General features: G+C 45.3%; 1 protein-coding gene across 1 annotated transcript in view; it reads left to right on the top strand.

The window, feature by feature from the left end:
* The window catches only part of WNT7A (Wnt family member 7A), a 37491-nt gene extending 34823 nt beyond the window's left edge, over positions 1 to 2668 (top strand). Inside the window, exon 4 of the mRNA XM_054216207.1 lies at positions 1203 to 2668. Coding sequence (XP_054072182.1) covers positions 1203 to 1682 — 480 coding nt within the window. The 3' untranslated portion in view covers positions 1683 to 2668. The remainder of the gene's footprint in view (positions 1 to 1202) is intronic.
* The last annotated feature ends 10373 nt before the right edge of the window (positions 2669 to 13041 follow it).

Genomic DNA, 13041 nt, shown 5'->3' with positions numbered 1-13041 from the left:
GTTTTCTAGCATTAACCCGATGTAGCTGCTAAGCGAGGTCAGTTACAGGGCTCGGGACCAACAGCAGGGACTAAGCTGGTCTCCAGTTCTATTTGGCAAAGCCTGGGTTGGTAGACAAACAGTGGGAGGGAGAAGACACAAGGATAAAGTTTCAAGGGATGTGGAGGTTGAAGGGAAGATGAAGCTTGTTATCTTCAAAAGGAAAGTAGTGACAACTCAGGCGTAAGCGGGAGAGACCCCTACAAACAAGAGAAGATGAGACAGGGTGGGGCAAGCCATGATGCTGAGGTGTTGGAGACGCTTTTACGGTACTAAAGAAGCAGAAAATTTTTAACAGGAATTTACGGCAAAACACGGAACCAATTCTTCATCTTTACTCTCATCTTTTATGCTCTAAGACAGCCCTAGTTTTCTTGCAAAGTAGCTGGGGCATTCTGCATGCTCCTTTACCCACATGAGAGGGGGCAAAACACTTCAAACCTTCCAGGACGCGTGAAGAAATTAAGACTATGGTATATCAAAATAATACTTAGATTTCCAAATTGGAGCATTAACTCGCAACAATTAGAACAGGTGAGACCAACAGGAGGACATGCGTTGACAGAGTTTATCTGCTTGTTCACATCTTGCACCAGCTGATGTCATTTTCAGGGGCAAGAACTGAAATGGCGCTCAGTTTTGAACCTCTGTTGACAAAAATCAAGTTCTAGTACTTACCGTTGAACTTTCAAAGCGTTCTGCACGCGGCATTTCGTGTAAAGGTGTGAGTTTCTGCCAGGTCCTAATTTCACTGCCATATGCCAAAAAATTGCAACTGACACATCCGAAGCACGGATGTGCGATCATATTGCAAACGAAAGCGGAGAGAAGCTGTGGTTAAGGGGGGGTCCCATTTTACCTTTGGGCCGTGGGCTGTGAAATTAGGCAAAGTTACCTTCCCCGCTTAACTCCAAGCGCAAATGGGGAGTCAGCTTTGCAGGCAGAACTCGGGTGACACTGGTGGGCGTCTGCTCCCTGGGACAACAGCACCACCAGGCACGCAAAGCCCACAGCTTTGGTGGGAACCAGGCTTATGTCTGGTGGCACCTCATGCTGGAGAGCAAACCCACCCGTGACTGTCGTTCAGCACGCGTCAAATAACCCTGGTTTTCTGAAGAGACCGGCTTATATTAACGCATCATTCTTTGTTCTTCCAAATACAGATTCTGGAAGAAAACATGAAGTTAGAGTGCAAGTGCCACGGGGTCTCGGGATCCTGTACCACTAAAACGTGCTGGACAACCCTGCCTAAATTCCGGGAGCTGGGCTACATCCTTAAGGACAAATACAACGAAGCCGTTCAAGTCGAACCGGTGAGAGCGAGTCGTAACAAGCGTCCAACCTTCCTCAAAATAAAGAAGCCGCTTTCCTATCGCAAACCCATGGATACAGATTTAGTGTACATAGAAAAATCCCCCAATTATTGTGAAGAAGACCCTGTCACCGGCAGCGTGGGAACGCAGGGAAGGATGTGCAACAAGACAGCCCAGCAGTCCAACGGCTGCGACCTGATGTGCTGCGGCCGAGGTTACAACACGCACCAGTACTCGCGAGTGTGGCAGTGCAACTGCAAATTTCATTGGTGCTGCTATGTGAAATGCAACACGTGCAGTGAAAGAACAGAAGTATATACCTGTAAGTGAGGAGGTGGCTGGGCAGGGTGACACGTCCCTGGCCAGGAATACATTTGCACATGCACTCGACGTACCTACGCCGGACTGTAGGAAAGACCTGCTCTCCCAGAAGAAATGCTGATGAGCGGAGCCCTCTCTCGTCTTCTCGTGTTTCACCGCCCGCGTGGATCCCCATTTCAGACTCTTAACGAAAATCAGCCAACAAACAAAAACAAACAAACCCCACCCCGAGCCGCCTGACACCCAAAAAAAAAAACGGAGAGAAAAAGATCATCTGGGCTAATCCGCGCCTCTAAAGCAAGAAGCACTGCCTGCCTTGTGAAGCGCCGCCCGCCAGAGAAGAAAGCGCTGAGCGCGGCAACTAACTCTCGGTTTGGAAAAAAGATGGTCAAAAACTCCAGCGGCATAAGGAGCGGGGAGGGGGAGGGGAGAAATCCTCCAAAAAGGGCTTTGCGCAGGACGGGATGGACAGTGCGCCCCGGGACTCGCCCGCGTCAGCGTGTGGATGACGCGGATCCGGGCTTCTCCGCTTGCGAAAAGCTTCTCCTGGTCTTGCCCATCTTTCCCCTTCCTTCGTACCGTTCGCGACGGCGAGTAGAACTGTGGGGAGTTTTCTGTAGACACCGCTTTACCTGCCTATTTTGTGTGTGTGTGCGCGCGCGCTGCAGATTTTAGCACAGGGATTTGGGACACTTGGGCATAATAATAGCAATATTTAACAATTTATTCAGATAAAACTAATATTAATTTATTTAATTAAAAAGAACTCGACCAACGGTTTTGGAACTATTCTGCAATTAAAGTAGATAGCTGGCTTTCTTTGTGGAATAATTTTGTAGGAACAGCAAGGAAAAACTGGAGCTGTATATATTATTCTTAACTAGGATGTTTCTGTTAGTTGGACTTGCAGGATATGTTCTACAGTACTAGACGTTTAAGTACAAAAGCTGGCATCTTTATATATATATGTACATACACAAACACACACTGTTGGTTTTGGGGGTTTTTTTGGTTTTGTTTTGGTTTTTTTTGTTTTGTTTTGTTGGGGTTTTTTTTTTGGTTTTGTTTTGGTTTGTGTTTTTTTTTCCTGTTTGCTGCTAGTTGTCTGGAACAAAAGTCAAGCGGTAGGGGTTGCAAATCTTTACCAGGTTGGTTTGTTGGTTTTTTTTCTTCCATTAAAGAAAGAAGCGTTAATAAAATCCTGTTTGGAATATGCCTAAAAATAAGAAAATCCAGACAAACTTCCATCTTTTGGAAAAATCCACCATAGGATAAGAGAGTATATTTTGTAAGAGACTATTTTTATATAAATATTTTATTTATACTACGTCTGCTTGTTCAACCTGTACTTTTTCTCAAAACAGGCATACAATTTGTAATTCTTAGGCTATTTAACAGAGAAAGGGTGATTAGTTTGTGGACACAAGAGCAGCAAGCTGGACACATTCAGCTGCGATGGGTGGATGTGTCAGAAAGCGGAATGAACTTTCTCTCCGGATGTGTGTACAAACCGGCGCTTTTCCTGCAGCCCGATTTGCAGAATATGCAAAACAAGAACAGGGTATGTAGCATCAATTTTGTCACATGGCTTGAATTCATGATTGGTATTAACTGGATGCTCATTTACCCCATTCAAAAAAAAAAAAAAAAAAAAAAATCCGAATTAGCTTCCCACATGCGTCAGTCATTAAACTGTGGCGTTACGACTAGCAAATGTGCTGTGTGTGCTGTCAGTTAAACCTCTATATTGTGTTACTGTCAAATTTGATTTCAGTCAGTGCAAGACTGTAGACTATGACTGTAAAAACTATCATGACACACATCGTCTGATTCTCAGAGACAGGATACAAAGCTTACTTTTTGTCCAGCTCTTTTTGGCGTTTACATTATTCCTTCCCCCCGAAAGGCCAGAGAGCTCAAAAATCCAGAAAACCATCTAGGCAAACGTAAAGACCGCTCACTTGTTTTTCAGAGCCCGGCGAAGCCATTTCGCGTTCCCTTTTCGAGATTTCCTTTTTATCGCTGCTCCTTTCTTCAGCTGTTTGAGTGGTAAATGTTTCCCTGGTTTTGGAATCACCCTGTTCCTCGTGCTCGATTCATTCGTGACTGATAAAAAAAAAAAAAAATCCAGCTTTTATCTTGTTTTGCATCGGGTAAGGAACACGGCCCAGCGCTAGCGATGGTATTGCATGTTCTGTCTGGGCCAGACCAGGTTCTTCCCTGCTGCGGGACCTCACGCCATTGTCGAGGCTGAGAGGGGCACCAATAAAGGAAACAAAACCACCATCCCCAGGCTGTGCCTTTCCCTGACTCCTCTTGATAACAGCAAGCGTTAACACGGCGCAGATGATACAGATACATCTTGCGGCCGTTGATATTTCCCAGGCCAAACTCCCCCCTCAGACGGCGAAAACAGAGAAAGTTTTACGAGGAAGTAAGCAGAAGTATCACAAAAGATGTCGCCAAGTTTCATTGTACCAACTTCACCTTTTAGAACTTGCCGGAATGTGGCAGGGTTAATTTTTTTTTTTTTTTAACTCACTTCTTGTATATGCGTTATTTCTGGAAGAACACAAGCCCGTGCGGTACCTGATCCTAGCCATGTATAATTAGCATTAAATGCACAGTTTCTCTGCAGACCTTCCACTTAGCACAAAATAGAATTTTTATGCAATTCAGACACCGGCACGAGATATCAAAGTAAACCGATTAACATAATTTACTTTCAAACTTACGACTTGTCAATATAAAAGCGATTTTGGGGGGGGTAACCGAGCCACTGCTTTTAGTTCTTCTAAATTCCACACGTCACGAATTGATGAGACATAAAAAGCAACGAAGTACACACAGTACGGACGTTAATTACAGCACTATATTATGATCAAATAATTCAGATCTAACGTTTAATTTTGGAATTTTCCCCCCCAAGTTTGTATTGGTTTTTTACTTAGCGGATACCATATGATAGTCAAAAGTGTGCTTTCTTCACTGATTAGAGTTATTTTACAAATTATTACTTTTGCAGCATGTTTTTGCCATAGAAAAGTAATCTGTAAGACTCCTGCTTCCTGTATATTTCAGTATGCAGTGATGGGCAATGTACAGCTAGCAGATTAAATATTGAAGGACAAATATCTTTGAACAGTTTTACTCACCATAATAAAGAACTGGATGCGCAACGAAATGAATTTGGTACACATCTTCCCTATATTTTACAATATCGCTGGTGATCAGTGCATTAATTGAAGTGCTGCTTTGTTCGATAACTGGAATATCAGTTCAGGAACTTTGAATTAAAGAGCAAGGAAAACCAAATGCTGCATTCAACTGGAGAGTACCTGGAAATCCGGCCGTGTCATTATAGATAGGAGAAATCTGGCCCGTCCGAATCTGCCGTGAGTCTGGAGTTAATTGGTCGTTCTCTAAATGGGCTTGAATGGCACGAAGAATAAACAGGGGAAGGAGAAAGATTTACGATTTTGTGGATATTCCTCCCCCCGCCCCCGACAACAGTTTGTTCTTTGTCCGCAGGGATAGAAGAGCTCTGTTGTTAGTTGGTGAAGAACCACACAACGGGAGTGAAACGCACACAAGCGCAGAACAATACAGCTCTCAACGGCAAATACATCTTTTCATCTCTGCTAACCCAGGGAAGTGCTCGACGGCTGTCCGCGTTAATAACCTAGCCGAGGCGCTTAAAGAAAACATACATCCAAGAAGCAGGAAGAGTACGAGGAGCAGGAAGCGTAAGAGAACAAGCGTTGCGAGCTGGGGAATTATTATTCATGAAATCTCCCTTCCTTATTTGATCGCGGAGCCTCGATTCATGGAAACGAAGCCGTTCTGCCTTGGGATTCCTAAGCAGGTTTGAAGGAGTTTCCCTCTCGACCTTTTCAAAAGGACAACTATCCTGAATACAATTAGCTTGCATACTCAAAAGTACCTACATAAAACATGAATCGGTCAATGATTAAGTTTTCTTTGCCATGTATGCGCAAACCTAATGGAGATATGTCTTTCAACAGTGATAATTAAACTGAAAACATCCTTAAAATGTGCTCTTAAGCGGCTCATTTGGTGCAGTTATTGTAAGGGTGCATAGTTACTTAGGAAAGGAAAATAGTGGACACGTACCATATTACACAAGGCTCTTAATGAACTATCTTGGGGATTACAAAACTGTTTTTAACTGACCACACTTAAAAATCAGTTTGTTGAATACAGAAGCGTCACAGACTGCCGTCAGGGCGCACATATTCAAATTAAGATTCAGCATAAGTATTTCTGACAACCTTTTTACATTCATCACTGTAACAGATACCAGGAAATACGCACCGTGAACGTCCACAACGAGCGTATTAACTAATCCAGCCCAGCGCCCCCAGCTTAACACCACCCGCAGCAGCAGCTCCCCAACTCCGCTGTGGGTAGGCCGACACCACGGCCGCAGCGACTGACGCGCCTCGACGGGGCTGGACAAATCTGACCAACACTGTTGCTGTCAACCGACAGGAGTACGGTCCCAGTCAGGCCTGAGCGTTCCAAAACCGTCCAAAATTGAACCGAGTACAGGAATTTTATCACACGGCAGCACTTCAGATGATGAAGCTCGTTTCAATTCCAAAACACTCTCCCTTAATTCATGGTTATCTCAGATCGTTGTCACCACAGCAATGACCTAAATTTCTAACCCAATTCACGTTCTTCTGGTTAGAAATCATACCAATAATTCCTCAAAGGCGGGATTTTAATCTGGAACACAAATTAAGGGCATCCTTCCTCTGAAAACAAACACTTAATGACATACGATTAAGTCAAAGTGATGAAGAGATGCAGTTGGATGTAAAGGACTCCGGGTGTTTGAAGAAGGCTCTCAGAACTTTGTGATACCAGAGGTGACGCTATAAACCCCTAAAGGCTCCTTTTGATACTTTGGAGCTGTAGGAAATTACTGAATTTTCCATTTTGTTGCTATTACACAATTATAGATCCATCAATAGCACATATGATGTACTTTTCAATTGCGAGGTCAGAAGCAAGTCGCAGAGAAATCACATTTCTAAGTGTAGCACACTGTATGTACTACTGGTGCTCTCGCCTTCCTGTAACTCCTTACCTTGATCTCGTGTTTTTGTTAGCAAAGTCACCGCATCACACTCTTGGTAGGAAAGATGCCTCCTTTGTAAACAGGTTTGACATCTCTGGGAGAAGATGAGACTGTATTTACCGGAGAGAAAAGTTTCCAGGGTTGTGTGTGTACAAAAAAAAACCCCAAAAACGAGGTAAAGAGGATGATATCAAAATTGCATCACTTACCTACGATTATTAACAGGTAGCCAAACCCTTAGCAGAAAACGTAACCCTCATTTTTGTGTTTCCTACACTGGTTTGCATCCTTTCCCTATACCCCCAAAATACACGTTGTATATATCATCCCACACCCACGGCTGATTTGGTGCTTGCCGATACAAAGAATTCCCTAGCAGTACCTCACACGCCCGATCCTACCAGCACAGGAAACCTTGTGCAACTCAAATTGATAAGAACACACAGAAGCTTTTCTTGGGAACAACACATGACGCACAACCTTCTGTTACTGCAGAGCGTCTCTCCCCCGTCTCCACCAGCAGGCCCGCCTGCAGCGCGTATGTGCTTGTTATTTTATCCTCTCCAAGAACTGGGAGTTTTAGCTCTCTACAGAGTGTCCATAAGCTCTCCGATCCATTCCCGGACACCGACGTGTGTCTTGATTTTCGGTCCGTATGTGGGGCTGCAATACAATAGCGGAGGAGGACACTCAAACGTGAAAAAACATTCCTCCTCTCTCCCAGCGTACCTTTCATTTTTCAGACCAATACAACAAATATGGGATGACTCCAGTCACCCACTACACCACGTTCTCCTAACTCGCCTTTTCAGTACTATTGAGAAAGCTGCGCTGACGGTTATTTAAAGCAAAGTTAAAGAGAGGGGACCAGACGAGGTGTTCTCTAACTGCCCAAACTTGCACGAGAAATTGTGGCAAAAACCGTAAAGAGAGAGTGCCGCGTTTTGCCCTCCACCAGGCAGACTCCTCCATTTAAGCAGGACTTCACGCGGCCTGTACCACAGACAGCGCTTAACGTTGCTGGTTGACCACGTTCACTCGTTGTTCACAACCCTCTGCCAGTCACTAATTTTTTGTATTATCTCGGCGTTATCGAGCTTGCTTCACTCACACGATGTCAGCAAACACTGCTTCAACTATGAAGATTTTACAAATTAGTTTGACAGATTCACTCCTGGATCCTTTACACCATTTCTTCTTTTATCCTGACATCCTTTTATTATTAACACAATAAGAGGCCATAAATGCCGTAACACTTAATGACAACAAAACCCCCAAACTTATTTTTGGCCCCACAGAACTTACAGGATAAATTAAATCAAAATCCTTTAGAGAGGTTGCTGGGATTGTCCCAGGGGTTACGTTTTACCAGCACACACTTTGACTCATTCCAGCCGTGGAGCACGGAGATCCTTCCAGTGACGGCACCAGTATCTTGCAGAAAATTTCTACCAAACTCCAACGGACTGCTCTTTAGCGCGGTCAGAGGAAGGCAGTTCTTCAGACAAGAGCTGGCGTAACTAGGACACAGACAAAGAAAGTGATGGCCCATTACAGATAGGGTGCAGCCCAGAAATGCTTTGGCAAACAGAAGAAAAACCACATAGGAAGGAAAAGCATTGAAAAATGCAGAGCATGGAAGGCACTCTGCTGAGTCTACCAGGGAGTACAGAAAGGGCTCGGCTAAAGGGACGGATTTTAGCCCAAGCTAAGGCTGCCTCGTTGTTACACAGCTCAGAGTGCAATTTCATTTGGCTCAAGCCAAATCCAAACATTTATTCCATTGAACCACCAAGAAACCTGTTCTGTGAGTTGTTTCTCATGCTTAATTTCTTTCCTAGCAACTTTTCACATGGGGCCGCAGAAAGATGCACTACGGGCACCACATCTGGCCACAACCAGGTTATTTTGAAACGACTGAAATTCGATCTGCACTGTTTTAAACTACAGAGAATATTAAATATCTGGCACCTTGAGAAAGAAGTTGCTGAAGGACAGAGAAGGTATAGGTAGCATTAGACCATAACGCCATCACACGGGACCAGAAGACATATAATTTATCACCAAAAAAAAAAAAAAAAAAGGTTTTTTCATATATTTAAAAAAAAAAAAAAATCAGGATAATTCCTTTTGGTCTTCTGTAACGGTGTGGTGTCAAGAAATGTTCTGGGCTGAGCCCGGCCTCAGCCAGCCACTATTATCCCCGCGCACAGACAGGAAATCAGGAGCCACAAAGCACAAGAGGGTTGGCCAGCGGGCACAAAGGAAGCCTGTGAAAGAATTAGGACTACGGCCCAGATCTCTCAGCTTCTGCCATCCTGTTTTAAGGAACTCAACCAGTGTCTGATTTGCCTCCATTTATAAAATACATCTCCAGATTTTAGTGTTCTGGAAATACATTCGCCGCGTGTAGCCAGTTCAGTGCGTGTGCCGTACAGGCGAAGCGCGGAGACTACTTCTCAGCCTCATTAAATGCTAAGCACACAGTAATTAATATAGCCTCACATCAAGTATGAGTCACGCACCAGGGAAATCATAGAAACTTGGTCGCGTGTTTTGTCTCCTTAAGTCAAAGGATTAATAAAGACGTGAGACAAAGGAGGTAGTCCGAAGATGTGGAGAGCGGTTGGGCAGGGGGAACAAGCAGCCTCTGGCAAGCGGAAACTCAGCGCAAAGTCTGAGGGTCTCCACAAAGCGGGGGACAAGTTGCTGTGACGCTTCATCACTGACGGCATATTAAAAAGTTAACAAATATTCTAATGGAAAGCGTTTAGTAGGACAGTGCTAAACCACGCCGTATTTTCTGCCACCAAAAGAGGGGGATGTGAGGTGACTCACTCGGGTCAGTGACTTGTACCAACTAAGTACAAATTGTGAGAGTTAGAAGAGACGCTAAAAAAAAATAATAAATGGATTAAAGCCCTTCTGAGAAGCTAGAAAGGCAATTTATCTGCTTCTGTCTCTCCTTTTGTACTCAGCTTGGGTACCAGTCAGAATATTTTGATGCTTGCCCATCTTTAGTCACAAGCCACGTGAGCTGAATTCAGATTAAACGGTGAAGAAAAAAAAAACTTCCCAGAATATATATTGTGTTTATTTAGGCCAGACCAACTTGGACGAAAGCGCAAAATCAATCAAAGCCCAAAAGGAAGCTGGCAAACCGTGAGCGCCTCGGCACATCCTAGCTGCGCTTCCTCCAGGAGCGAGGCAACGGCGAGGGGCCGAGAAATTCCTCGCGCTTATAACATAACACTGGTGTCTCCAAATACGAGAAGAGATGAGGTGATCCACAGCCCTTAATTAATGACTGCACACCAAAGTTGTCATTTTGATGACTTGTTTGGGCAGGAGTGGTAGTGGCTGGGTGATAGATTATTCTCTCTTTATCCTGCCACAATGACATCTGCTTTATTCACAGATCAGCCACCAGTTGCTACAACAACGCCAGTGGGCTTTAGAAAATGTTGTTGAGCCGCTGAGAGAATCTTGGCGACCCATTAGCAAAATGTTAACGATGCAAAACCAAATAGCCTTTGGTTTTGTTGTAGGAAAGAAGTCAATGCTCCGCAATAAGTAAGAATGTCAAAAAGAATTTACATTCAAAAAGTAGAGAAGGGGTTTAACCCATGATATCACCATGATTCAAAAATCCCCCTGGAATTCATTAGTGAGACATTAGGCCTGAAGAATAGGGAAAATAAATAACGAGTTTTAAAAAGAAAGAACAAATACACTTTCCCCCGAGCAGCTTGTTGTCTGCAGCATTTTAACATGTCCGTTGCCCCTTCACTTTTCCTCTTCATTGTCTTAGATTTTTTACACAGTAATCCTTTGCTAATAGGGTTTTATTTATTTTTATTTATTTCTTTTCTTCCCACTTAGCACTTTGCGGAGACACTAGGTGTAGTTAAACCACGCTAGGAAACGGGTTTGGCTGCCAGTAAAGTCCCTTGCTCCCACTTCAGCGGAAGGAGAGAGAACCTCACGCCCCGGCATGTTCCTTTGAAAGCCCAGGATAGGAAAGCCTTTGCAGGAGCTTGGAGGAGGAACAGCCTTGTCCTCCAGCCAAAGGACGCGGCACCGCGCTCGAGAGCCAAACAGGGCATGCCATGCCCGAGGAAAAGGGAGCAACGCCGGGAGCAGGTGACCGTCCCCCCGATACGTTACGTGCGGGTGGCAGAGTGACGAGATGTGGGCAAAAGCCCCGCAATCTCCAGCTGCTAAAGTAGCTACTTGATGGAAGCGGCGTCCGAGCTGCGACGTTTAGAGTGAAATTCCTCCAATTTCTAGGAAAGCGCTGCTTGTCACCCCCCCGGTGATTGATGTCGGGCTGCCTGCCACCGACGGTGGTATTAATGTATGTCGGACGGCGTCTGACAGGGAGAGGTTCCCCCCGCTCCCACTCCCTGCTTTCTTTTGAAACAGGATGGGTCTATCTGTCTCGGTCGTGATTTTTCATCCACCTCAAAGTTAAGTGAATATAATTCTTAATTTGTTTTCCACATGACTCAAACAATTTTCTTCCCTTTGTCTCCCCGGCAAGAGCAGATCGATTTTACGATGTGTTGTACTTCAAATTTAACTTCATTAAATGTTTATAACATTAAGAGACTAATGACATAAACCCTGTCTGTGGTATTTATAGGCTTTATGAAGAGACCGAAGACCCAAAAGGACTGAAGTTCTGGTTAATTCCTTGAGAACTAATTTCAACACTTATTCTTGGCTGTAAAACGCAAAATGCTGCTACTATGTCAGGGCTATGGTGTTAATTGAACTGCAAGTTCACCAACCACATTTACCGCTGGAGTTTGAAACCTAAAACCGGCCCACAACAGATCAGAGGTGCAGTGTTTTTCTGTCACAGTAAAGAGATCCCAAATGTTAATTTAACGATCTAGTGACGTAACCACGCTCAAGACATCTTAAGCTACTGAATACTGAGAGAACAGATGTGGAAAATGGTCAGGAGCCCTTTTTGCCCCATTCTAAACGCTTGTTACGCTCCCCTCCCCAAAGTGGCTTACGGGCTTGTGTGTGCCCTCAGTTTGAATATTTTTAATAAGCATTTTCGCGTTATGATTGCAGCACCGTTATTTTGAAATGAAGACTGCGCCTGTATTTTGCTGCTCACCACCCAGGTACCATACGTCCGGTTTTCCTCCTCGGTCCTGAGCTTTCCGCTTCTTCCAGATATTCTTTCTAGAGCTGCTGATCTTCAGTCCGTGGGAGTTACAGGGAGATCGTGCTGACGCTGAATTATACTGATTTATATCCCAAGGCAATGTCAATTTTCAAGGGGGTACAACCGGGGAGTGGTTTTGAGGGTTTTTTTGGTTGGTGTGGGGTTTTTTGGGGTGTTTTTTGTGGTTGTTTTCTTTTAGCCCATGGCACAACCGGAGCTTCGGAAGCGGCGGTGGCAAACCATGCTCCGAAACGGCTGGCCGCAGGAAGCCAGACCCGAGGCCCACATCTGAGCCCGCTTCCCTGAGCCTGGCCTGTCCCCATCGCCCGGCGAAGGCAGCGCTGAGGCACGAGAGGAGGCGTAGCCCTAGCACTGCTGCTGTAAGCTCTCGTCAGTAAGCGTAAAACAGGGCAATGGGTGTTTAACAGGTAACCGACGGGTTGCATGAAGCTTTTTAACATGCCGGGTCACACCTTCCCAACTTTACCCGGGAATACCAGCAGACATTCCAGCGTAACTGAGCAGTAGATGAAATCCGGCCTTCAGCTGGTCTCGTGCATATCTGGAATGAGCACGCGGGACTCGGTGCTGTTCTTTCAGACTTCACGCAATTCAAGACTAAGCTCGGCGGCCCAGCACACCAACCCAACGCACCGGCGATTCGCCCGGGGTTTCATCTTTTCAGAGGCTAAAGTTCACTTTCGACTTTAAAGAAAGAGCACGGCACAAAAGGGAATTTTTAAAAGGACTCTGTGTATCGCCGGTACGGCAAGCAAAGAGAAAAGCAGTATTCGCCAGCATCGTTGTCATGACTACAAATTGAAATCGCTATCTTCCACATGGACGGTATGTAATCTGGGAAAAGTCCAAAGAGCATCCTTAAAAAGCCACTGAGACCTGATGGCAGCCCAGCGCTGGCGCGAGGAGCGGAGGCGGCCGCGCCGGCTCAGCCCCGAGCCGATCTGCTGAGCCCAGCGGCGCTGGTGGGTGCCAGGCTCGCTCGGCCACCACCGGCCCACACCAGCAGCCATTCCCCCGGCACACGTAGGTGCAGCACTGGCAGGGAGGGCAGTCTC

The sequence above is a fragment of the Rissa tridactyla genome, chromosome 10 (assembly GCF_028500815.1).
Source record: "Rissa tridactyla isolate bRisTri1 chromosome 10, bRisTri1.patW.cur.20221130, whole genome shotgun sequence".
Taxonomy (NCBI): domain Eukaryota; kingdom Metazoa; phylum Chordata; class Aves; order Charadriiformes; family Laridae; genus Rissa; species Rissa tridactyla.
This window is presented reverse-complemented; position numbering and strand designations above follow the sequence as displayed.